Consider the following 27,187-nt stretch of genomic DNA (forward strand, 5'->3'; position numbering starts at 1 on the left):
AAAGCTTTTTGTTTCATTTTTTTTTTTTACAGTATGCACAAAAGGAGTTAATAGTTTTGTAGGTCAGGTTATTCCGGAAGCTGCGATGCCAAATATATGTCCTTTTGTTTTTACATAAAAATAATTATTTACTGGTTTATTATTTTTTCTTCTTTTTATTTATTTTGTGATTTTTTATTTTTTTTTAAATTGTTTAAAACTTTTATTTATTTTTTATATTTTGCTTAGTCCCTGTGTGGGACTTCAATTTTTATTTCTATGATCACTGGTCTCATGGTCTGCAATATAGATGTATTGCATTGTATGAGACCTGTCAGTTTTACACTTACAGATCGCCTGTTAGACTCAGTCTTAACAGGCCACCGTAGCTGGTAGACCCAGATGTGATGTCATCATGTGACCTCCAGTTGCTATGAGATGCTCAATCACATCACGGGGGGGGGGGGGGGGTGTGTCAGAGAGTTGAGTAAAGTAGCGCTCTCCCTCTCACTGGCTTCTAAATGCCACGATCGCGGCACCTAGAAGATAGCAAAGGGTTAACATCATTGGGACCTGATCCAACCAGGTCCCGATGATGTTGCCTGTCAGAGCTACGTTCTGCTCCGGAATCACAGCAATTGCAGGTCCCTGAGGGTCCTGAACTCTGCGAGACCGACGTCCATAGAGGAACGTCGGCGCCTCACAGAGCCCAGCAAGTGCCGTTTACCTACAGTGGGCTGTCGGGAGTCCAAAACATAGTGTAGACCTAAAATTGGTGACATAGTAACATACACGGAACTGTCCATACCGATGTAAACCAAGCATAATTAGCCATTAAATTGTGCCAGCCACACAGCAGTGCCCACACAGTAGCTTCTTCTATAGGGGTACCAATGCATATGTGTCTGCCATTGTGCTGCACTGTTCTGTTACACCTATGTAGAGACTGACATGTACAGTTAGTCCTCGGTTTACGACGGTCTCGGGTTACGTTGTTTCGTGTTTACGACGCTTTATACGACGCCTCATTCCGACTTACGACGTTTTGCGTCGTAAGTCGAACTACGTGCAGGGGCGGAACAATAGAGTCCAGTACTGTACACTGTACCCGGTTACAGAGGAAACCGAGTCTCCTGCACGCCATAACACCCTTCATTATGGCTCCCAAACGTAAGCTAGACTCATCTGATACCAGTGCATCAAAGAAAAGGAAGGCCATCACCATGGAGGTGAAAGTGGTTATCATAAGGCGATCTGATAAGGAGGAAACACCAACAGAAATTGGCAGGTCATTAGGACTTAGTCGTTCGACTGTCGCTACGATTATTAAGGATAAAGATCGTATCCTTGAACATATGAAAGGATCTGCTCCTATGAAAGCGACAGTGATAACAAAGCAGCGGAGTGGGCTTATTATTGAGATGGAAAGATTATTGGTGCTTTGGTTGGAAGACCAAAATCAACGCCGTATCCCAGTGAGCCTTATGGTTATTCAGGAGAAGGCTAGGCGACTGTTTGAGGCGTTGAAAAGAGAAAAGGGGGAAGGAAGTGAAAGTGAAGAATTTGTGGCGAGTAGGGGTTGGTTTATGAGGTTTAAGGATCATGCCAATTTCCATAACATTAAAGTGCAAGGTGAAGCTGCTAGTGCTGGTGAGAAAGCAGCAACTGAGTTTCCTAAAGCATTGGCTGAGATAATTGAGGAGGGTGGTTACTGTGCTCAACGTGGATGAGACAGGCTTGTTTTGGAAACGTTTGCCTAAGCGTACGTACATCGCCAAGGAGGAGAAGTCAGCACCAGGTCATAAAGTTGGCAAGGAGAGACTGACTTTGCTTCTTGGGGGCAATGCTGCTGGCGACTACAAACTGAAGCCCATGCTGGTGTATCAGGCTGAGAATCCAAGGGCACTCAAGGGCATTTCAAAGGGTCAACTACCAGTCATCTGGAAGTCTAATAGGAAAGCAGTGTTTGATGACTGGTTCACCAACCATTTTGTGCCAGGCGTGGAGCGGTATTGTACCTCCAAGGATATCCCCTTTAAGGTGTTGCTAATTCTGGACAATGCCACTGGACACCCTGCCCATCTGGATGACTTTAACCCTAATGTCAAGGTGGTTTACCTTCCACCTAATACCACTGCCCTAATACAGCCTATGGACCAAGGAGTTATTGCTACATTCAAGGCCTACTACCTCCAAAGGGTCATTGGTAATGCTTTAGCAGCAACTGAAAAGAATAAGGACTTGACTCTAAAGGCCTTTTGGAAAACATACAACATCCTTGATGCTGTGAATAACATTGCTGATTCCTGGGATGAGGTTAAGCAGACCAGTATGAATGGTGTGTGGAAAAAACTGTGTCCCCAGTTTGTGAATGATGTCACAGAGGTCCAAGAGTCAGTGACTAGTGTCATAAAGAATGTTGTTGATATGAGTAAGACAATGAATCTGGAGGTGGAGGAGGGTGATGTCACAGAGCTACTGGCATCTCATGGAGAGGAGTTATCTGCTGAGGACCTTATTCAACTGGAGAAGCAGATGATAGAGGAAGAGGAAGACATACCAACCCCAGAACATAAGAGATTTATAAGGCAGGGCTTGGCAGGAGGTTTTGCCCTGATACAGGAAGTTTTGTCAAGGTTTGAGGCTGAGGATCCCAACATGGAAAGGTACACTAGGGTTGCCAGAGGAGTCATGGATTCCCTTAGGTGTTACAAGGAGATCTTGGAGGAGAAGAAGATGGTCTCCTTCCAAACTAACCAGCAGCAGTACTTCAAGAAGGTAGAGAGGCCTGCAACAGATCCTGTACCTGTACCCTCTACCTCAGCTGCCCCCCTTGACTCACCTGCCCCCCTTGACTCACCTGCCCCTCTTGACTCACCTGCCCCAGTATCTCCAGCACCTTCTGCAGCTTCCTCCCAATAAGCCTGTTCTCTTTGAAATTGTTATCTTTGTTTATTACAGTACTGTACACTGTTTATTACTGTTACAGCACTTACAGTACAGTACTTCATTATTAAACGTACTGTACTGCACTATATTTTACTGTACCTATGTTTATTGATAATTATGTAGGGTACTGTGTTAGGATAGGTGTTTGGATAGGCTAAGTTTTGCAGCACTGTACTGTTATTATGGTACAGTACTGTATGAACGTATGGTCCGACTTACGTCGAAATTCGGTTTACGATGATGCGTAAGAACGGATCAACGTCGTAAGTCGAGGACTACCTGTATATGATTATTAATGGTCACCACAGGAAAATTCCACTGGATGAAAGCAATATTGGAGCAATTAATTCTATCACGTTGATCTTTTGCATTGAAGGACAATACCAGAAATTTGTGATTGCCTTAGTAAATGTAGACTCTCTTCTGTGGTCTTGGCATGGATCTTGCTGAACACAAGCGATGAACAATTTTTACCGATGACAAACTAAAGCACACCTAACAAAGATGCAGCAAAACCAAGTGCAAGATCCAGGTACCATTTTATGCTTGTGATACAGGAGCACCATCCAGGATCCAACAGACAAATACATTATGGGCTTCAAGTGCTATTTTTTTAATAAATCCTGCTGGACAGACATTTGTAAACAATACCGTAAAATGGATACTTTTGGAAATTAAAATACAAGAGCTAAAAGATTGTCCTGTCATTAAAATAAAAAAGGATTTCTTAAAGGTTAGCTAATCAAGTTCAATGGCAGAATAAAAAAATAAGTATACATGAGAAAAATGTCCTTCAGTTTTGATTCAGATGATGGTGGACAAAATGTTGTTCTGGTCCTCTGTCGTCAGACAGTCTTATCATATCATATATAGGTTCACAAAAATGTCCAATGCAGCATAGCCAACGGCGAAGAAAGGGACGAGACCAGATCAGAATGTTACGTGGGACTGACTCCTGCTGAGGACTCTTCGGGGGCACCAGTTGGATGACATGAGGCTGTGGTTATATGTCCTGTTACCGTTGCAGATATGGCCTTAATAGAAGCGGGCAGAGAACAGCGATGCTCACTTTGTGCAGAATCAGCTGGGCTAGTAAGCGTGCAAGAAGAATAAGCAGAATTTGCTATGCATTGGAATGCAGTCACTGGAGAGGAGGACGGAGAGTCTACAGCACTTCCATCGGAAGAAATTGGGCTGCCACAGCGTCCTTCTCCTTGTAAGTACCGAACGCACTTCTTTTTCCTCCTAAGAACAGTGAAGAGAGTTATCTGTAAATAAAGGGCAAGTCCATCATTTCACATACTAATCGGAAACAAGCGATACAATAGGAAATACACAGAGAATAAACACTTTACTCAAATATCACCCTGATAATATACTCTGGGCTGAAATTCAGCTTTGGATGTGGACAAATTAGTTCTGTTTGGTCCATAGGCATCACAGATCAAGGTTGCTCCAGAAGTATTTGGACAGTGACAGGACAAAACAATTAATATGACTGAAGTGTGAAGGTTCAGTATTAATTAAAAAGGTTTTAACATTTAGAAATTACAATAACCTTCTAGAAATTAAGTTTAACCCATAAGAATTTGGTTATTTGACTATTAAAACATTTTAAGGCCCCCATACAGATTAAATATATCTTGTCTGAACCCACTGATTTTAGCCAACGATTGTAATGTATATGGTTCCACCTGACTCTCCTGCAGCAAAAGGATCGTCCATCCTTTTCTACTGCCAAAATGGAGCCTGTCTGCGGACATAAAAATCACATGAATTCAGATATATGGGCCAATCAGGCAAATGTGCTCATTCTACCAACAGTTCTCTACGGCATGTTGCACCTTTAAGACCAGATTCCTTATTATTTCATAAGATTCAGAGGTAAAAGATGTGGCGTTCAGGGGTAATCTTAATACTTGGCAAAAAGAAGTATCAACGCAAGTGAAGGCCATCAATCAAGACAGGAGAAACTGTAGTGGTTAAAAAAAGATGAAACACCAAGAGCAGCAAAAGACAACTAACGTGAATAATCACAACAACTGTTAGTCACAGAACTCTTTCCCCTGACAAGGAAAAAAACTTTTTCAGAACATCTAGCCAAGTCAAGGAAATGAGCAAGTTATTGTCAAAGTGTACAATAGAGAGACACCTTCATGAATATAAATTTGGTGGGTTCATGTCGAGATGGAAATTAACTAGCAATTACAGGTAGGCAGTATTAGACTTCCGAAAACTGCAGAGCAAGCCCGATGATTAGTAATGCTCAAACTTCTCACAGACATGAAATGGAGAGAGGAGCATGTGCAACCACTTCTCGAGAGTTGGATGCTGGTGCCATTGGTGGAACATCTATTGTACAGTTATGGTATATCTTGTGACTATGCTGTAAATGCAAAAGTGGGGGGGAGTATTCCCTGAAAAGGTTACAATATCTTCAGAGCTTTGTTTCAAATCCATTGTACCGTGGCTAGAGCTCAATTTAGACAGGTTAATTTCAGATCTATTTCTGAGAACCAATCAGCTACATCCAAATTGACGAACAATCATTTACTGGCCTGTGTACACAAGCTGACAAAAACGATTGTTAATGCTATCATTCTGTCCCCATACAGCATCATGTTGTTGGCAGTACATTATGCTTATAAGGCATGAGTTTTAGGCAACGAATTGGAGTTTTGCTTGTACGTAGGGACATCACTGACATGTTTGCATAGCCTAATAATCTGGAACAAGTGTTCTGCTCAGACGCCAGCTTGTTTGGTCAATGCGCTGTCCATATGAGTAACGTGCATACACACAGTAGCAGTCAGAGTACGCAGGAACACCGAAGATCCACAAGAAGAATCAAAGCCTGAATTAGTGCATGTAACAGCCCTAACCCTTCACCCGTCCTCGACCAGGTAAAGGAAGCCACTCACCTCTAAATGTTCTCTTTTAGAAAGGAAACTTAAGAAAAGCCAGAATTTAATAATTATAAGGCCATGTGCACACGTTCAGTATTTTTCGCGTTTTTTTCGCGTTTTTTCGCTATAAAAACGTGATAAAAACGCGAAAAAAACGCTTACATATGCCTCCCATTATTTTCAGTGTATTCCGCATTTTGTGTGCAAATGTAGCCTTTTTTTCAGCGAAAAAAATCGCATCGCGGAAAAAAAAGCAACATGTTCATTAAAATGCGGAATTGCAGGGGATTCCGCACACCTAGGAGTCCATTGATCTGCTTACTTCCCGCACGGGGCTGTGCCCACCATGCGGGAAGTAAGCAGATTATGTGCGGTTGGTACCCAGGGTGGAGGAGAGGAGACTCTCCTCCACGGACTGGGCACCATATAATTGGTCAAAAAAAAAAGAATTAAAATAAAAAATAGTCCTATACTCACCTTCGATGTCTTCCCGCCTCTCCACTGCACGCTGTCGCTTCGGTTCCTGTAGCTGGTGTGCGGTGAAGGACCTGCCGATGACGTCGCCGTCTTGTGATTGGTCTAGACCGGTCATGTGACCGCTCACGTGACCGCGACGTCATATTTTTAAACATTCTATCTTTTACTATAGATGCTGCAAAAGCAGCATCTATAGTAAAAAGTTGGTCACACTTGTCAAACGCTATGTTTGACAAGTGTGACCAACCTGTCAGTTTTCCAAGCGATGCTACAGATCGCTTGGAAAACTTTAGCATTCTGCAAGCTAATTACGCTTGCAGAATGCTAAAAAAAACGCGAAAAAAACGGAAAAAAAACGCAAAAAAAAAAAAATGCGGATTTCTTGCAGAAAATTTCCGGTTTTCTTCAGGAAATTTCTGCAAGAAATCCGGACGTGTGCACATACCCTAAGTGTATTTATTCAAGTAATTAAGCTATCCACAGCCATATCACCAGTTTTAGCAGCAATAATTAAAGCACACAATCAGTCCACAAACTTGTTTCAGGCCCGACCACAACGTCCGTGACAAAATTGTGAATTCCACAGAAAAAAAATAAATATTTTTTTTATTCATTCACATGAAAAATTACTTTTGTATTTCGGATCAAAGGGAAGTTACCCTTATGTGTATACTTATACATCTATATATATATAATTGTCTAAGGGGTACATCTGTCTGTTTGTCTGTCTGTTTCTCTGTAACGGAAACCCCGGGTCGCTGATTTGTCGTGGCCAGCTGGTCAGCGCCCACATAGCGCTTTAGAACTGCGTTACACTGCGGCATAACGCGGTGTAACGCAGTCCGTTAATGCTGCCATTAACCGTGTAAGTGTGCCCAACTTTTTACTATAGATGCTGCCTATGCAGCATCAACAGTAAAAACATATAATGTTAAAAATAATAAAAAAACCCAAAACATTATATTCTCACCTTCCGCGCCAGCCTTTCCCGGTCCTCGCGACACTCCGGTCCCAAGAATGCATTGCAGCAATGATCGGAGATGACGTAGCGGTCTTGCGAGACCGCTACGTCAACACGTGTTATTGCCGCAAGGCATTACTGGGAACGGAGCATCGCTAAAGGCCTGCGCTGGATCCGGGGGCTGCCGGAAGGTGAGTATATAACTATTTTTTTTATTTTAATTCTTTTTTTAACAGGGATATGGTGCCCACATTGCTATAAACTATGTGGGCTGTGTTATATACTGCGTGGGCTGTGCTATATACTGCGTGGGCTGTGCTATATACTGCGTGGGCTGTGCTATATACTGCGTGGGCTGTGCTATATACTGCGTGGGCTGTGCTATATACTGCGTGGGCTGTGCTATATACTGCGTGGGCTGTGCTATATACTGCGTGGGCTGTGCTATATACTGCGTGGGCTGTGTTATATACTGCGTGGGCTGTTATATACTGCGTGGGCTGTGTTATATACTGTGTGGGCTGTGTTATATACTGCGTGGGCTGTGTTATATACTGCGTGGGCTGTGTTATATACTGCGTGGGCTGTGTTATATACTGCATGGGCTGTGTTATATACTGCGTGGGCTGTGTTATATACTGCGTGGGCTGTGTTATATACTGCATGGGCTGTGCTATATACTACGTGGGCTGTTATATACTGCGTGGGCTGTGTTATATACTGCGTGGGCTGTGCTATATACTATGTGGGCTGTGTTATATACTGCATGGGCTGTGCTATATACTGCATGGGCTGTGCTATATACTATGTGGGCTGTGCTATATACTGCATGGGCTGTGCTATATACTGCATGGGCTGTGCTATATACTGCGTGGGCTGTGTTATATACTGCGTGGGCTGTTATATACTGCGTGGACTGTGCTATATACACTATGTGGGCTGTGTTATATACTGCGTGGGCTGTGCTATATACTACATGAACCATGCTTCGCTAATTAAGTCGCGCCCGGCCGGCCGAATCCTGTGTATTCATTGCATTATTCTGAAATCTTCATAAATAAACTACATATATATTCTAGAATACTCGATGTGTTCGAATCGGGCCACCATCTAGTAGCTTATAAAAGATAATGTGATTGTATATTATACAATATTATATACACACTTGTGTGTATACACTTACTAACATCCGATCGGGTTAATTTTACTTTTTCATAGATCATGCTTTCATGGACATAGCAATACCACAAATGTAACTTTTTTTTTGTTTTTTTAATATCTTAATTTTAAATTCAAGGAAAGAAGGGAATAATTATCCTTTTTAACATCTTTAAAAATAAATGTTTTGATCACTTTATTTGTTAGTCCTGTATGGGGACTTGAACTTGTGATACTTCATAAAGACCTTTTTGATAGATCAAAATGCTGTTCCCTTTTATATGGCAGAATAAATGTTGTTCTTTTTCACCTGAGACTTGGACGCTGTATCTTACTATTTATTGAATCTGTGATAATCCAAGGCCAGGTTCACATTGCGTTGCGGGTGTTCGATAGACAGATTACGTTACACCGCGGCATAACGCGGTGTAACGCAGTCCGTTAACGCCGCCATTAATACGTATGTCGGACGCATCGCTAGCGTACGCCCACAATGGGCGTGCACTAGCGATGTGCCGTCATTGAGTGACAGACCCCGAGACGCGGGCTGCAGCGTTTCCGGGTCCGTCACCGCTAGCGCAGATAGAGCTAGCAGATGCTCCAACTGCGCTAGCGTGCTGCCATACCGGCACTTGCGTTAACAGCAGCCCGTTCAACACATGTTAACGGGCTGCTGTTAACGCAATGTGAACCTAGCCTTATACTTCAGAATTGCTGCATATAGCAAAAATCACGGTTTCCTTTGAAGACGGATTCCTAGGCACACTTGCTAGACTTTTTTAGGTGCCCTGAAGCTTTCTTTACAGCAACTGAACCTCTCTGGCTCTGAAATTATACTTTTTCCACAAAAAAGAAGAAGCAAAAATAGCATAAAAATCAGGCACAGATATTAGAAGACCCCCTTAGTGCATATTGTTACTACACTGCAATTGACTCTTAACTCTTCCCGGAAATATTGCTGTAACTCACTGAAATTTGGACTGCACATACCTTGGTTCATGAGAAACTGATGTTTTAAAGCAGGTGTTGAAAATGTCCACCGTTCACATCCAAGCACGCCTGCATGCGCCGTTCCATGTTGAATGTATTCTGCAAGACGTCTGGGGTCACAGCCTGAATTTCTCGCTGTATGTTCTCTTGTAGTGCCTGTAATGTTTGTGGATTGTTACTGTACACCCAACCTTTCAAATGGCCCAAAAGGAAACGAAATCCGGTGGTGTTAACCCCTTCTTGTCCTATGATGTATTGTTACATCATAGGTTGTGTATCTCCCTTTGATGCAGGCTCCTGAGCTGAGCCTGCATCTTTTCCGGCAGAAGACAGCTGATTTGATCAATCTTTGACAGTGACATTTAGCATGCGTCCATGTTACATGATCGTGGGGCGCCGGTAGGTTGACATGACAACAGGGGTCTGCAGAAGATCCCCCATGTTTAGTGATGTCATTCAAAAGTACAAATCGTGCTGTAAAAAAACAAGCCCTCACTTGGCCATATTGACGGAAAAATGAAAAAAGGTATGGCTCTGGGAAAAAGGGAAACAAAAAACGAAAACAGAAAATACCAAGGTCGTGAAGGGGTTAAATCAGGCGATCTTGGTGGCCACAGTCCTTTGTCAACAAACGACGAAGGAATTCAGCATAAGTGAAATGCAAGCAGCAGACAAACTACCGACACGCAGAAAGGCGAGCAGTTTATCTCATAGTGGAGACGACTGGATGGGCGACAAGTCGGCGAGACCACCCGGCGCGAGGATGTTTCTCATCCCTGTCACTGAGGTTCATTGCACTTCTCATTGACCAAAGTACATTCAGTCCACATTTCAGTTCGGTCAACCATATTTTTTTTTTTTTTTTTTTTAGAAGTTACAGCAATTTTTCGGGGTAAAGTAGTGAGTGAATCGCCCTGTATAACAGTCCTTGTACCACATGGATGACTATTCATCTAAATCGCTGTCAGTAATAACTGTATTTTCCATACTGCCACAGTAGGGAGATGACTTTGCTGACTTTTCTAGATAGTTTCTGATGAGACAACGGCTTTAAAACGTAACTGCAGGACCTAGTTGTACGGTTTTATATAATTCTGCTGGATGAATATGGGCCAATGTTTTAGCCAAAACCTCCTTGATTTTCCATCTATATATATAAGAGGCATCGTGATTACTCGCTAATCCCGCCCCCTGCACAGTAGCTCCGCCCCCCACATTACCACACACAATCCCGCCCCCACCACATTACCACACACAATCCCGCCCCCCCACCACATCACCACACACAATCCCGCCCCCCCACCCCATTACCACACATAATCCCCCCACCACATCACCACACATAATCCCACCCCCCCACCACACTATTGTTATTAACTTCATTTTAAGTTAATTTACCACCTGCGTAAGCGCTATTGAATGTTGTCATTATTTACTTTAGTTTAATCACAGCAGCGTTAATTAGATAGCAATGAGCGTGCCGAGCGTTAGCTGGCTGGAAACATCTAGTTTTGTATATAATTAAAACCATCAAATCATGACGTACAGTTGTACTCAAAAGTTTGCATACTCCGGCAGAATATTTGCTTTCTTGGCCTTTTTTCAGAGAATATGAATGATAACACCAAAACTTTTTCTCCACTCATGGTTAGTGAAGCCATTTATTGTCAAACTACTGTGTTTTCTCTTTTTAAATCATAATGACAACCCCAAAACATCCAAATGACCCAAATCAAAAGTTCACATACCCTGGTGATTTTGGCCTGATATCATGCACCGAAGTTGACACAAATGGGTTTGAATGGATGCTAAAGGTAACCTATGACCTGTTTGCTTGTAATCAGTGTGTGTGCATAAAAGCTGAGTGAGTTTCTGGGATCCAGACAGACTCTTGCATCTTTCATCCAGCCACTAACGTTGGGAAAAAGTAGTTGAATTGTATAAAACAGGAAAGGGATGCAAAAAGATATACAAGGAATTGATCATGCCAGTCAGCAGCATTCAAACTGTGCTTAACAAATGGAAAATCAGAGGCTCTGTAAAAACAAACCACAGTCAGGTAGACCAACAAAAATGTTATCCACAGCTGCCAAGAAAACTGTTCGGAATGCAAAGAAAACCCACAAATAACATCAGCTGAAATACAGGACTCTCTGAAAACTAGCAGTGTGGCAGTTTCAAGATGCACAATAAGGAGGCACTTGAAGAAAAATGGGCTGCATGGTTGAATAGCCAGAAAAAATGCCATTACTGCCCAAATGCCACAAAGTATCTCACCTACAATACGCAAAACAGCACAGAGACAAGCCTCAAAACTTCTGGAACAACGTAATTTGGAGTGATGAGACCAAAATTGAACTTTTTGGCCACAACCATAAACGTTACATTTGGAGAGGTCAACAAGGCCTATGATGAATAGAACACCATTCATACTGTAAAGCACAGAGGTGGATCACTGAGGTTTTTGGAATGCGTGAGCTACAAAGGCACAGGAAACTTGGTCAAAGTTAAAAGAAAGATTAATGCAGCACATTATCAGCAAATACTGGAGGCAAATATGCACTCATCAGCCTGGAAGATGTGCATGGGACGTACTTGGATGTTCCAACATGACAACGATCCAAACCACAAGGCCAAGTCGACCTGTCATTGGCTACAGCAGAACAAGGTGAAAGTTCTTGAGTGGCCATCTCAGTCTCATGACCTCAATATCATTGAGCCACTCTGGGGAGATCTAAAGCGCGCAGTTCATGCTAGACAGCCCAGGAATTTACAGGAACTGGAGGCTTTTTGCCAAGAAGAGTGGGCAGCGTTCCCATCTGAGAAAACAGAGAACCTCATCCACAACTACCACAAGAGTCCTCAAGCTGTCATTGATGTTAGAGGGTGCAATACACAGTATTAAGAAATGGGGAATGTGATCTTTTGATCAGGGTCATTTGGATATTTGGGGTTGTCATTATGATTTAAAAAGAGAAAACACAGTAGTTTGACAATAAATGGGTGCACCCAACCACTAACCATGAGTGGAGAAAACGTTTTGGTGTTATCATTCATATTCTTTGATAAAAGGCAAAGAAAGAAAAATTCTGCCGCGATATGTAAACTTTTGAACACAACTGTAATTACAAGTCACAGATCGCAGATTGCCTTGCCTAGAAGCTCCAACCAAAACACAGGCTGATTTCACTCGTAAGAGTTTCACGGTACATGTGCAGAACACAATTTCCAGACTGGCTAATGCATCTAAGGGGTTAAACTAAAGAGCTTGACAAAATGTGACTGCTAAGTATTCCAGCCCTTCCATGCACCACAATATGATCACAGGGTACTGGCGGACCACCATGGCAGCCAGTGGCCTAACAAAAGATCGGGGTGGCACACCACATTGACCAAATGGACCTTAAAACGTATAGCCATACTGCTACCTCATCATTTTTTTATATAATTATATCTATACTTGTGGCACTTTGCACCTCATTTCCTCTTGATATCCATGATCATATATGGGTCCTAAAGACATTGGCACTTTATTATTATTTTTTATTCTCACCAATTTAACTATTTATGTTTGCTACCTTGCACTTTACTCCTGTGTGGAGATAATCAGTTATATGATTGTATTTTCTCTCTAATAAGGCACTTTTTGCACAACTTTGATCTTTTTACCATTTACATTTTTGCTTTGTTATTATATTAATTATAATCAAATTGTTGGTCTGGCAGGAGTGAGTTACCCTTTGGTCATACTATGCTTTTGTTTTTAAGTTTGGTATAATTTTTGCCATGTTGTGTGCACACTTTGTATTATTTGTATTATTTCTATTGCTATTTGTATTAATAAAGGCATTTTAATTATTATTATTGCGACTTGGGCCAAACGCAGACATGTCTCTGCTTTTTGTACACCAAACATCCACAAAAAAACAATGTGTGAAAGCAGCTATAGGTGATCAGTAGCCTCTGGCCCATGGACGGAGTCAGCCCGTATCTTGTACTACCCATTAAAATAACTCCCAAAAAGCAGATCTCCCTCATACATGAAAAGAGGACACGTGAATAGACTTTACTTACAGCAGAAAGTGTGCGAGCATCTCTGCTTCCTAAGCCATTATTAGGGCATTATATGAGCTCGCTGCTAATCCTGTGCATGTCTGGGAACACTGCTCCACCGCGTCTCACACAACACAAGACGGAGCGCTCTTTGTAGATGTCACCCTACTACAATGTAACTAGTAATTACTATTAGAGCTTGGTGAACATGACGTAAGGGGTACACGTGACTCATGACCGCCTTTACTGACTTAAATGCCTAACCTTACTTACTGCATCGGATCTCTCGTAAACTGCCTTATCGTAAGATCCCCTCCTGAATAACGACATTACACCAGATTTGGATTAAATGGCTACAGCAGCCTTTTATTAAGCATAAATACAACATGTAAACAATATCCCCCCCCAGGGAGTGGTGGTCCTCGAAGCCTCAAAAATAACCTTGCAGAAATTCAAATTGTGCACCTTGGCCTCCAGGCCTAGTCTTGCCTCCAGCCGCAAAGCACCAGCTCGGAGACAGATAATGACCAACCCGGCCAAACCAACCGATTACCAAATCCTTTAATCAGCCCCTCCATGGGCTGATCTACCACATCCACTCGCAATCCACTCCGGGGGAGTCCAGGACCACTAGAGGTCCCCCCCCCCCTTAGAATCTGCCATTCCCCTCTTTCCACCAACTTCGAGGACCTCCCTCCCCCGCCTAACTGCTATGACAAAAATTTCTCCTTTCCCTTAAACAAAAACATAACCTTAAAATAAACGCGATTAAACCAAAATGAAACAAGAAAACAGGGAGGGTGGGTGGGGATATCAGCCACCGCCGGACCAGCAGGTGAGAATGGCGGGACTCAAGCGCGCCGGAGGCCTGGACCTCCGCGGCCGGCGGCCTTCTGCAGGTACCTGGGCTGGTCCCGTCACCGCTCCGTCCAGAAGGCTGCTGATGCCGGGAGTAGCCTGAAAACCGCTTCGATATCCGTTTTCGTCAACAGTGCGCCACCCCCACATACCCGCACCCAATCCATAGCCGCATCAGGGTCAATTCCGTCACTTACTGATGACCCTTTCGGAAAAGACAGATGATGAATCAATCTGAATTTATAGGGTTCCTTTTTTGGTACCACGCCCAATGGGGAAACCCTCAGATTGCGTATAGGCGCCACTGGAAAAGGGCCAGCCATCCTACCCAATTTAACTTCGCTTTCCAGCTTTTTAGCAACCACGTCAGGAAATTGCAAAGCCGATTTCAAATTGTTTGTGGAAAATTTATGTTCCACATCCACGAATGGAATACGGAAACCATCCCGAAAACCTCCTTCTAACAAAACTGCAGCTTGTGAATAAGGGTACCTATTTAGAAATGGCACCATCACGTCCAGAGGAACTGGCGTCATTCCTTTTTTCAGAACCGTCTCCGCTTCTCTGTCTGCCACCCTTAAAACATTTGGATGACCCGTGCGGTCCCCCGCAAGTTGCACATTCATGTTTGAATTTGCATTTTCCCCCAAATTTACATGACACTTCATTGAATGCAAAGCACAGTCCTCTCTACATTGCCGCTGAGTGTCCCGAGTGCCCTGAACCCCCAGCGCTTCCAAGAAAAGACTGGCTGCCTGACACGAAGCGTGACGGGACCATAACCTTCATCCACAAAGCTATATCTTTGTGATCCCACCGAATACTGGGCCTAATGGCCTTCCGCTGCCGGAATTGCTCATCGTATCTGAGCCAACCTTGGCCCCCGTAAGTCCGATAAGCTTCCCCAATCGCATCCATGTAACAAAAAAGCTCCGAGCAGTTCTCGGGGGACCTCTCACCAATCACACTTGCCAAAATGGCGAATGCCTGTAACCAATTAGAAAACGTCCTAGGAATCAGCCTAAAACGCCTCTTTTCTTCCTCATCTTTTTTTAAATCATCTTTGCGCAGCCTGTCCAATTGAAAACATTCTAGTGGTAATAAGGAGAATATTTCCACGTATTCCCCTTTCCAAATTTTATCCCTAGTTTCACTTTTTAAGTGTGCCCCCAACGGTCCCTCGAAACAAACGTATACCTCCCCATGGGCCGCGTCATCCAAACGCACTGAGGTATCTTTTTCCGCTTCCCCTGCCTGACTGGCAACAGACACACTAACTGAAGGTACGGCGGCACTCGTCGCCGCAGCATCATTCCCCACGTTATCTGACGACATACTCCTAGAACTCATATCAGTGAACCCCCCCAGAGAACCCCTCAAACCCGAAAATTCCCCCGGATTCCCAAGCCATGCCGCAGAAGGAGAAGACCCCATGTTTGAACCCCCCGATCCCCATAACGCTGCCAGATCTCTAAGCCCGTGTATGATAAGCCCTAAACCCCCTCGACTCCCCCCATAAATACATCCCTACTAACACTGACAGAGGGAGCTAACACAGGGGTACATTAAAGAAAAGGATTGTTCTCACCTAGCTGCCCGAGCGCTGTGGACCCGGCAGCCGAAGATCCTGAAGCCATGTCTGTACATGCTCCTCTCCTGAGCTCTCCATCCGTTGGTCCCCGGGTAAGATAGACGGCCGACTGCCGTCCTGTGACACCCCATCCGAAGGTGCAGGGTCCCTTGCTGCTGACGCCGCCGCTGTGAAGATGCCTGAGCCAGCATAACGCTGCCCGTGCTGGGAAGTGCTCCTATCTGCAGCTGTGACATGGCCAGACCCCCTGGATGGACTCAGCCCCGGCCTGCGCTGGCTAGAGGAAGTCAGCCCTCCAGCTCCCTGCCCCGTCCCAGGCAGAGCGCTGCTGACAGGGCCGGCAGAATGCCACCCGTTAGATGCCACACGCCGAGAGGCCTGGGAATAAGGCCCCCGCCTCCTGGAACCACCCGCTCCTCCGCGCTAAGCAGGCTCACCTGACATGGCACAGCCTGCCGCTCCTGGTCCCGACACCCAGTGAGTCACACGCGCCGAGGGGGAGGCCGACACTTCCCCCTGCTGCAGGCCCCGCCGTGCTGACGGATTCCTCCCGGCTCTGCCGCGGGCCGCTGCTGCACCGCCGCTCGCGTCTCCTGCCGGAGGGTCCCTAGAGGGGCTCCTGATACGGCGCCGTGCCCGAGGGGTGACGTCGGGGCTCAAGCACACCGGAGGCCTGGACCTCCGCGGCCGGCGTCCCTCTGCAGGTACCTGGGCTGGTCCCGTTACCGCTCAGTCCAGAAGGCTGCTGATGGACTGCTGCAGCCATTTGGTGCCCTGTGTGCTGGCCTGTTCGCACAGTCTCTGCAATAAGGCCTCCACATCCATCACTGGGGATTGATTTCAGCCACCGCCGGACCAGCAGGTGAGCGTGGCAGTTGCTGAGGTGAAATTGTCAGTTTCTTATGCAAATCACCCCCTCAGTAAGCTCCCCCTGCTTGCTCCTCCCTGACTCATCCAAACCCCGCCCCCCTCTGTCCAAATTCAAAAGTACACAGCCCAAGCAAACTAATTAACCCCGACTTGCCCTTGCCCACCCTGAGGCTCTGCCATTCCCCGTGACCCCGTCATGCTGGCCTCCCTTGAGGGCCAGGGGCCCAGTACGGCCTTTCCTGGTCTAACTTGTCCTAACATCCCTAACCATAAGCTAGGTAATGATCTGAATACAGAAAATGTGTAGCTGTGACTGAGGAGTAGGCAGGACGTCCACACTGAGCCTCTCCTGTGGCATTTGTAGGCGTCCCTGGTGGATGAATGAGAATCATTATTGTATCTGTGTGCACTGATATGTGGACTCTTTCACTAGATATAACGCTTCTTATCGTCAGCCGTTAACCTTGGGTGCCTGTGTATGAAGCTGGCACCTGCCCCTAACTGCAGCAACCAGAGCCTGCTCTGATCGCTTCTATTTTGCCATTTAGATCCCCCATTCAATCTCTGGAAGCGGGATTTAATTGATTGAGGCAATGGGAAGCGGAACAATTACAGGATATGGTGATGTATTAATATTCATTCAGGGGGCTTCTGAGGTTCCCCACTGCCAACATGTTGGTACACCTATGGATCATTATTTTTAACGATATACTGCCATACTCAAATATTGCAGAATAAACTACTAGCTGGTGATTAAAGAAGTCAAATGTAAAAAAAAAAGAAATAAAAATAAATATTAATAAAAAAATTTAATCGCCCCTTTTTCACCATGCAAAAATACAGACATTTGAAAAAAAAAAAAAAGTATTTCATTATCACCGCATCTGAAAAAAATCAGATCTATGAAAATATATCATCAACTAATCAATAACATAAACCGAGCAAAGGAAAATTAATATCAGAATTGCAGTTTACCGGTGATCGCACCTCATCCAAAAAAAACACTGTCAAAATGTCTTGTGAAATCCAAAATTGTACAAATAAAAATTACAGCTCACCATGCAAAAAACAAGCCTTTACCAATTATCACAGATGGGAAAGAAAAGTTATGGGTTTCAAAATATAGTGACAAACAAATTTTTTTTTTATTTCTTTTTTAAAAATTTCTGAAATGCTTTGAACCATTAAAGAGAATCTGTCACTAGGTTTTTGACACCCCATCTGAGAGCAGCAAGATGTGGGGCGGAGACCCTGATTCCAGCAATGTATCACAAACTGGGCAGTTTGCTGCAGTTTTGATTAAAAACTTTTTTCGTTTGCAGATCTAGCAGTTCTCTGAATGCGGAGCTCTGTATAACCCCGCCCACACCATTGATTGGCAGCTTTCTGCCTTTGCACAGTACATATAAAAAGCTGCCAATTAGTGATGGGGACAGGGTCTGGGACTACATGGCAGCAGTTTTACTACTAGTCCTTTACTGATAATCTCCTACTGATAACAGTGACTATATAAAAACTACCGCAAGTAGCGCAGTAAGAGATACATTGCTGGGATTATTGTCTCAGCCCCTACATCTTGCTGTATGTAGCAGCCTGTACTGTGTGTGCGCGCGTTCTAAGAACCCTCATGCTCATCCATTCCCAGTAGACCTTGGCCTCATTTATCAGTAGATTTCATAACTGATTTACTGGTGTCTGCTGGTAATAGTTATTTTGGTGGTAGTGTACATGTTCAGTAAAATGTACCATTTATTTGTGCTCTCTGCCTTACAAAAACGCCAAGATCTTAGTGCAAACTTTTATCAAAGAGATCTTGAAAGTACATGGGATTCCTACAGATATTGGTTCTGACGTGGGTGCAATTTATTTCTAAATTTTGGAAAGAGTTTGCACTCGGTTGGAGATTCATCTGTCGTTTTCCTGAGCCTTTCATCCACAGTCCAATGAGCAAACTGAGCGCATTAACCAGAACCTTGAGACTTATCTTAGGTGTCAGAATCAGAAGGATTGGGTTACTTACCTCTAGCTAAATTCATGGTGAACAATCGTTGTCATGAATCTACTTGTAAATCCTCATTCTTCAGGGCCTACGGGTTTAATCCTCAGTTCTTCTTTTAATAGGAATCATATCTCGGGAACATCTGAAGAAGAATGGTTTTCATTATCTATTATATCTGTGTGGAAAGTTCTTTTCCCGATCATTGTTGATGCCTAGATAGTGAATTCTCACTTGGTTCGTTGTTCTCTACAGTATCTGCGACAATGGAAGGGTTACGGCCCTGAAGAGAGAATGTGGGTGCCAGCATCTGATGTCCATGTGGTCAGGTTGATTTGGTCCTTTTAAGTTGCACACCCTGATAAACCCGGCCCTGAGGTTCCAGACGTCCGTCTTAGAAGTGTGGGTGCGGGTTGTCACCATCGTGGATTTACCGCGACAGAGGGGCCAGAAGACTGCAGCGTCTGATTTCACGTACTCCTGCACTGATTAGAAGCACTTCTATTTCATATTAAATGGTGCACGTTTCTGTTAGCAGTGCAGGGGTTAAACCATTCAGCTTAAAGTCTCTGAAGCCTTGCTGCTTGGATGATCTCAGCTGTTCAGTATTGGCCACTCCCCTCTTCTATATATACTAGCCTCTGGCAATTTGGATTGCCAGTGTTAATCTTGCACTGTCTGGCATGGCGCGGAGTTATTGGTAGAGGCGTTTGGAGTCTTGATCTGAGATTGTTGCTTAGTGTTTCTGCTGTGCGTGATTCCTCATTTTCTCCCATTTCGTTTACCTCCCTTTTCTCCCTGGTATTCCTCTCTGTTGTTTGTGAGTGCATATTTGTATGTTTGGTATTTTCATGTATTAGTACAGCAGAAGAGGGGCAGCAGTGCTTACCTGCCCAGGTCTCCGAACAAATGCAGCAAACCAAGCCTCTTTTGTGCAATTATATACTAAGCAGTCACCCTCTCCATGAATTGGTAGGCTGTGAGTGTTTGTCTTATCAGTATTTTGCACCTGTGTTGCTGCCATCTTTACTACATGGGTAAAGATCCTGATAGTGCATTTGTTCGGAGACCTAGGCAGGTAAGCACTGCTGACCCTATTCTGCTGTACTCTTTTTGTGGCTTTGCAATTAAGTTTAGTATTTTCATTTATCCCTGTACGTCCTCCCTTGTTAGTCTGGTTTGTGTATATACATACACTATTACTCCCCATTTCACTGGGTGATGAGGGGGACAGATATAGGGCTTATTCATGAGGGCGCCTTCACCATCAGAAGTAATTCGAGGAGCAGGGATAGCTAGGGTGCACCTAGTGTTAGGGACAGGGAATGAGCTCCTGACCCCGGGTATACTGACAACAGAGTTGTGACAAGTACAATAAAGCTTCACAGCCCTCTATCACCTTATATTGTAATGCTACAACTAACAAGTACATGTATGTTTATATGAAGAGCAGTGTACGGAAATTACTTAAAAAATCTTGCTAAAAAGTCCCCATTTCTTAAAGTCTGCAATCAGGTGTTTTCTGCAGCGCTAACATAGTAACTTAGCTATTAAGGTTGAAGGAAGACTGTAAGTCCCTCTAGTTCAACCCATAGCCTAGCCTAACATGCCTTAACATGTTGATCCAGACGAAGGCAAAAAAAACCCATGTGGCAAAGAGTAAGCTCCACATTGGGGAAAAAAATTCCTTCCCGACTCCACATACGGCAATCAGACTAGTTCCCTGGATCAACACCCTATCCAGGAATCTAGTATATATAACCTGTAACATACTTTTCAAGAAAGGTATCCAGTCCCCTCTTAAATTAAAGTAATGAATCACTCATTACAACATCATACGGCAGAGAGTTCCATAGTCTCACTGCTCTTACAGTAAAGAATCCATGTCTGTTATTATGCTTAAACCTTCTTTCCTCCAGACGTAGAGGATGCCCCCTTGTCCCTGTCTCAGGTCTATGATTAAAAAGATCATCAGAACGGTCTTTGTACTGTCCCCTCATATATTTATACATTAAAATAAGATCACCCCTTAGCCTTCATTTTTCCAAACTAAATAGCCTCAAGTGTAATAACTTATCTTGGTATTGCAGACCCCCCAGTCCTCTAAAAACCTTGGTTGCTCTTCTCTGCACCCGCCCTAGTTCAGCTATGTCTTTCTTAAACACTGGAGACCAGAACTGTACACAGTATTCTGAGTGTGGTCGAACTAGTGACTTATATAGAGGTAAAATTATGTTCTCCTCATGAGCATCTATGCCTCTTTTAATGCATCCCATTATTTTATTTGCCTTTGTAGCAGCTGCCTAACACTGGCTACTAAATATGAGTTTGTCATCCACCCATACACCCAGGTCTTTTTCATTGACGGTTTTGACCAGAGTTTTAGAATTAAGCACATAGTTATACATCTTATTACTTCTGCCCAAGTGCATGACCTTACATTTATCCCCATTAAAGCTCATTTGCAGTTTATCAGCCCAAGCTTCTAGTTTACATAAATCATCCTGTAATATAAAATTGTCCTCCTCTGTATTGATTACCCTGCAGAGTTTAGTGTCATCGGCAAATATTGAAATTCTGCTCTGTGTGCCCCCCTGCAAGGTCATTAATATGTTAAAAAGAAGAGGGCCCAATACTGACCCCTGTAGTACCCCACTGCTAACCGCGACCCAGTCCGAGTGTGCTCCATTAATAACCACCCTTTGTTTCCTATCCCTGAGCCAGCTCTTAACCCACTTACACATATTTTAGACAGAGTCAGTTTCACAGAGTTTCAGTCAGTTTCACAGATCCAGTTTTCACAGATAAATCTCCCCCAAATCTGTTTTCCCCACTCTTTTTTTTTTTTTTTTTTAAGTGTTAACAGCAACAACTGTTAATCATTTCGTTGTGCTCAGATTCATCACCAGTTAAACAATAAGTCACCATAAAACAGTTTAGATCATACAAAAATAATAGTTACGTATAGTTCAAACTTTGGTAAGAGCAATACCAAGGAAATATAATTGTAATTATAATTGTAACACTCATGACAAGAGTCACAACAGAAAATATATCAGAAAAACCTGAGCGCCATCATCAGAAACAACTACTCAATCGCACTAATCATACATGAACACTCATAACCGCCAAAATCACCAACCGCTCAAAATCATAAAGAGCACCCACGGTCCAAATACACAGCATGCAACGTTATGTTCAAACAATGCACCTATGTAGCGGTGTGTATCGCCTCCAACCCTCTACCCCAAGCTTTTTCTACTCTCCTGTGACTATGTAAGACTTTATACATTGGAACATATTAAGTCGCCAGTTGAATCCAAACAGACAAGGACGGGATATCCATAGATTTCCACGCCATGATAACTACCTTTCTGTAACAGAAAAGTAGAAATTTAATGGAAAAAAAAATCTTCTCATGAAATCCATTGATAAGATCATTCACAACTCCTAACAAGCACAGCTGAGGGTACAGGACCCTAGGGTAGTCAAATTGCTTGTGTAAAAGCAAGATACCCTCTGACCAAAATGTTGACACCCTGGGGCATGACCAAACCAAATGCAAAAAATAAACGTCAGAGAGGCCCGGCGCCTGCGCACTGCAGTACTTTGCTCTGCCCTCAACAGGACAAAGTACGCCTGCGCCGGAGCCGCGACAGGAAGCAAAGAAGAGGACATCGTATGAAGATGGGAGGCGCCGAACCCGGACTGCGACTTCCCCTGGGTGAGTATAATCTAACCTGTTTCTTTTATCTTTCAGAAAATACAAAAATAGGGAAAAAGGAAAAAATGGGAAGAAAATAAGTCAGCTCACCAATCCCTCAACAGTGCAATGATGTCCACGCACGGAGCCGCCTTGGTCAAGGGCGTAGTCCAGAGCCAGCAATTAAAAAGAAAAAATAATCTCCAGCATGGATCTTCTAAAAAGTCAATTTATTGGAAACACTTAACATGCAAACATTTGCAAATGTTTGCATTTTAAGTGTTTCCAATAAATTGACTTTTTAGAAGATCCATGCTGGAGATTATTTTTTCTTTTTATCTTTCAGGTTACATCGGGGGTGTATCTACAGCATTATAGAATGTTGTAGATAAGCCCCTGATGGCGGTGGGCTTAGCTTATAGGCCTAAAATGGGGTGATAGATTCCCTTTAAAGCTTCAAGAATCGTAATCTGACTGCTTTCTTCATGATGAGGCTCATCGGGAACTCGACAGAGGAGAGGCATGCCCTGTACTGCTATCATAAGGAAGACGCATACCGCCATTCCTCCTGGCGCCTCCTCGAGGCTGGGAGCTTTCAGAGTTGCAATGATCAGCTGTTCACACTGAAGACACTATATTGACTGCAATTTGGTGGCAATGGAGAAGTGCAGGGAGCATCAGGGCAGAACTAGGTACATCCTCCAAGCAATAGGGACAATGATTCTGCAGAGAGCCTCAGATTTTGTGCCGACTGACTGGGAGGCTGATCAGCTACTGTTGCTATTCATTTCTGTACCAGCAGTGTAAAATGCATATTTAATAAGCATATGTGTCCAATGACATGCATAATCTCTGTTTTCCCTTCCACTGAATTAACCAGAAAAGTCATGTAGGTTCACCCATACATAATTCCTAAAAAGTTGTAGAAAATAACTTTATTTTCTGTCATCTAAACCTGCGCGTTGTCACATATGTCTTATGTTCCAAAAAATATGGTATTTTTTTTTGCTGTGGAAAACCATATATCTATCCATGTTTACACACATACTGTACACGCACACACACACACACGCAATATTAATATATATTACACACACACAGTGAATTAAAGTTAAAAGGCAGATGTGGAAACATTTTTTTTTTTGCAAAAGTAGAAATGCTTTAAAAAAAATAGAACTGTTAGTAGTTTAACCTCTTAGTGACGGAGCTAATTTTCACCTTAATGATCAGGCCAAATTTTTCAAATCTGACTAGTGTCACTTTATGTGGTAATAACTCTGAAACGCTTCAATGGACCCCACTGATTCTGATACTGTATTTTAATGTCAGTGTACTTCATGTTAGTGGTAAATTTTGGTTGATATGATCTGTGCATATTTAGGAAAATATTGAAAATTTGTCAAAAAAAGTCGCAATTTTCAAACTTTACATTTTTATGCCTTTAAATCAGATAGTTATACCACACAAAATAATTAATAAATAACATTTCCCACATGGCTACTTTATGTCAGCACAATTTTTGGAACCATTTTTTTTGTTAGGAAGTTAGAAAGGTTCAGTGGTTGACCAGCTATTTCTCAATTTTCCAACAAAATTTACAGAACCATTTTTTTTAGAGACCACATCACATTTGAAGTGACTGAGGAGACTATATTAAAGAAAATTCCCAAAAGTGACACCATTGTAAAAACTGCACTCCTCAAAAACACATTTAAGAAGTTTATTAACCCCTCAGGTGCTTCAAAGGAATTCATGAATTTTATTTATTTTTTTTAATAAAAATTTTCCTTTAGCCCCAAATGTTTTACTTTCACAAGGGTAACAGGAAAATTTGTTGTGCAATAGTACGCAGATACCCCATGTATGGGGGAAAACTACTGTTTGGGTGCACAGCATATCGTCATCATTTTTTTTTTTCTTACTTTTGAAAAACCCAATCCCCTACCTTAACCCTTACCCAAACCTTAACCCTAACTACTAACCCCAAGCCCAACCCTAACAGCAAAGAATGAAAAAAGTTATAAAAAAAAAAAAAAAAAGTAATCTGACTAAGGAGATGACACAGGATGGTAGAATATACTAAATATTGGCTTTTGATCACTGTGATAAGGGTCTATCACAGTGATCAAAATGAACCAATAGGAAGAATTTTTTTTCAGGAAGAGGAGGTGAAGCGCAAGGAGATGGAGCGGGAGAGTGGATAGCGGAGGTACCAGATGAACTTGGGGGCCTCATTTCTCTCTCTTCTGGCATGTATATCATATCAGAAGAGAAAAATGTTTTTAATAGCTGGTACACTTTTTTTTTTTTCATGTGATCGCCGTTATTCATTGATTGTTTTCTCCAGGGTCTCAGCTACACCCTGTAGCTGAAAACTCTGAGATTTTCCAACACTGGGGGGCGCTACAACCTTATTCCTGATCGCCATTTTAAAACGGCAATGAGGGAATAAGGCCCCTTAACGGCCGTTGTTTAATTGCGTATCGGTAATTGCGTATCGGTGGTCGTTAAGGAGTTTACTTAATTTTTCTAGGTACAGTTGCACACAGTTTTTGAAGAAACTTGACAGTGATGTTGTTACAGACATTTTGGAGCATGGAGGACATCATTAAAGGGAACCTGTCACCCCCCCCCAGTCGTTTCAAACTAAAAGAGCCACCTTGTGCAGCAGTAATGCTGCATTCTGACAAGGTGGCTCTTTTAGTTCTGGGTGCTGTAACTTGAGAAATAATCAGTTTTATAATTTGTCCGAAATACCTGGTCTTCAGTCAAGTAGGCCGGCGTTTCCCCCCTGCTTCAGACAGCACACAGCTGTTACTGACATCTTCTTGGCGCCGGGCGCCGCCTCCTCCTCACCGCTGTTTTCAAAAGTAGCCAGCGCCTTCGCTCTTTTCCCCGGCCTGGTGCAGGCGCAGTGAGCGCTGGCCATCTTTCCTCATATGCAGCCCAGCTGACTGTGCCTGCGCGGCCGCCTGCTTGTGATTCCCAGCCCCGCAGTGACTTCTGATTTATTCACATTGACTTTTGAAAACAGCGGTGAGGAGGAGGCGGCGCACGGCGCCAAAAAGATGTGAGTGACAGCTGTGTGCTGTCTGAAGCAGGGGGGAAACGCCGGCCTACTTAACTGAAGACCAGGTATTTCAGACAAATTATAAAACTGATTATTTCTCAAGTTACAGCACCCAGAACTAAAAGAGCCACCTTGTCAGAATGAAGCATTACTGCTGCACAAGGTGGCTCTTTTAGTTTGAAACGACTGGGGGGGGGGGGGGGGGGGGTTTGACAGGTTCCCTTTAATCCTGTCCAAATTCCCAACTCTATTTCCTGAAATGCAGCCCGAAAGTTGCAGGGTACCTGCAACATGCATTACTGTTACCTGCACCCATTCATTATTGTACTGCTCTGCAGTTCTTCAGAGGACAAACTGCCTTCTGTTGAGGCCAAATATTTTGACTCGTTAGCCCAGAGCACCTGCTACCATTTTTCTGCAGTCAAGTTCTCATACTTTTGTACATAGTTTATTCACTTGATCTTATTTCCATCTCGAAGGTATGGTTTTTGGTCGCAACTCTTCCATGAAGACCACTTCTGGCCAGATTTCTCTGACAATGAGATGTGTGTACATGTGTCTCACTGGTTACTGCCAGTTCTGAGCAGAGGACACTGATGACATCTTCCAATTTCGAAGAGATGTAAACATGACGTGTCTTTCATCTGCTGCACGAAGTTTCCTTGTCCACCCACTGCGCCTACGGTCCTCAAATGTGACTATTTATTGGGGTTTCTTTTAAAAAGCTTGAACAGCACATCTGGAAACACTATTCTGTTTGAAGTCTTTGCCTTGGAGAAACCTTGCTGATGCAGTATAACTACCTTGTTTTAAGCTTCCTACACAGTTGTGTGTTTCAGTTAATAACTATGCTTCAAGCTACAAAATGATGATCATTATCACCTTTTTGGTATAATTGGTTACTCAAACACCTGACTATAATACAACAAAATGCCTTACATGTGCAAGTGTACCAAGAAGTATTCATGTGGTTTAGAAGGCAAAGGACAGTTGCACCAAATATTGGTTTGACATAGATTTCTCTTTTGTCCATTCACTTTAAATATGGCTAATTGATAAAAAATAAACTATCAACACTTGTACCTTACTTTGCAGCATTTTTTTTTATCACACCCAACTAAAACGTTTGCACAGTACTCTATACATATGTTCATACACACACACACACACACACACACACACACACACACACACACACACACACACACACACACACAGGGTTTTGTTGGAATGCACCTTACAGATTACAAATATGGCTGCTACTACTATTCTATCAAAAGGGAAATGGAGGAATGCCATCTTATTCTACAATGAATGTAGGCAGTGCAATAGTTAATAGCCACAAACACTTGTTAATCATCACCGCACAAACCCATATAATAAAAACTGGTGTATACCCTCTAAGACAAGCAAGCATGTTAATAGTAGGAGCATGCAAAGGAGTGAAGGAAGGAAAGCCACAGAAGCAGACACCACAGTTGGTCATACACACCTGCATGGGCCGCACCAGTCCGTTTGTTGGTTGAGGCCAAAGCGAGCTCTGCATTTCTTAGGGGAGCCAGGATCTAAGTATAGAAACATGCGCAGGAAGGAGGAAGAGGCACACAAAAAAAGAAAGAAAAGATG

The 27,187-nt window shown here is 43.2% G+C and overlaps 1 protein-coding gene across 18 annotated transcripts in view; it reads right to left on the bottom strand.

The window, feature by feature from the left end:
* Positions 1-3,448: 3,448 nt before the first annotated feature.
* The window catches only part of TCF7 (transcription factor 7), a 207,884-nt gene continuing 184,145 nt past the window's right edge, over positions 3,449-27,187 (bottom strand). For 4 of the 18 annotated variants that reach the window (XM_077266059.1, XM_077266058.1, XM_077266057.1 and 1 more), the window contains 2 exons: positions 27,054-27,126; positions 3,449-4,173 (listed from right to left, as the gene is read on the bottom strand). In XM_077266059.1, coding sequence (XP_077122174.1) covers positions 3,867-4,173; positions 27,054-27,126 — 380 coding nt within the window. In that variant the 3' untranslated portion in view covers positions 3,449-3,866. Of the gene's footprint in view, positions 4,197-9,420; positions 9,577-27,053; positions 27,127-27,187 lie in introns of all 18 variants that reach the window. The other 14 variants (XM_077266071.1, XM_077266068.1, XM_077266065.1 and 11 more) reach the window with 8 other exon arrangements.

Source organism: Ranitomeya variabilis, chromosome 5 (assembly GCF_051348905.1).
Source record: "Ranitomeya variabilis isolate aRanVar5 chromosome 5, aRanVar5.hap1, whole genome shotgun sequence".
NCBI lineage: Eukaryota > Metazoa > Chordata > Amphibia > Anura > Dendrobatidae > Ranitomeya > Ranitomeya variabilis.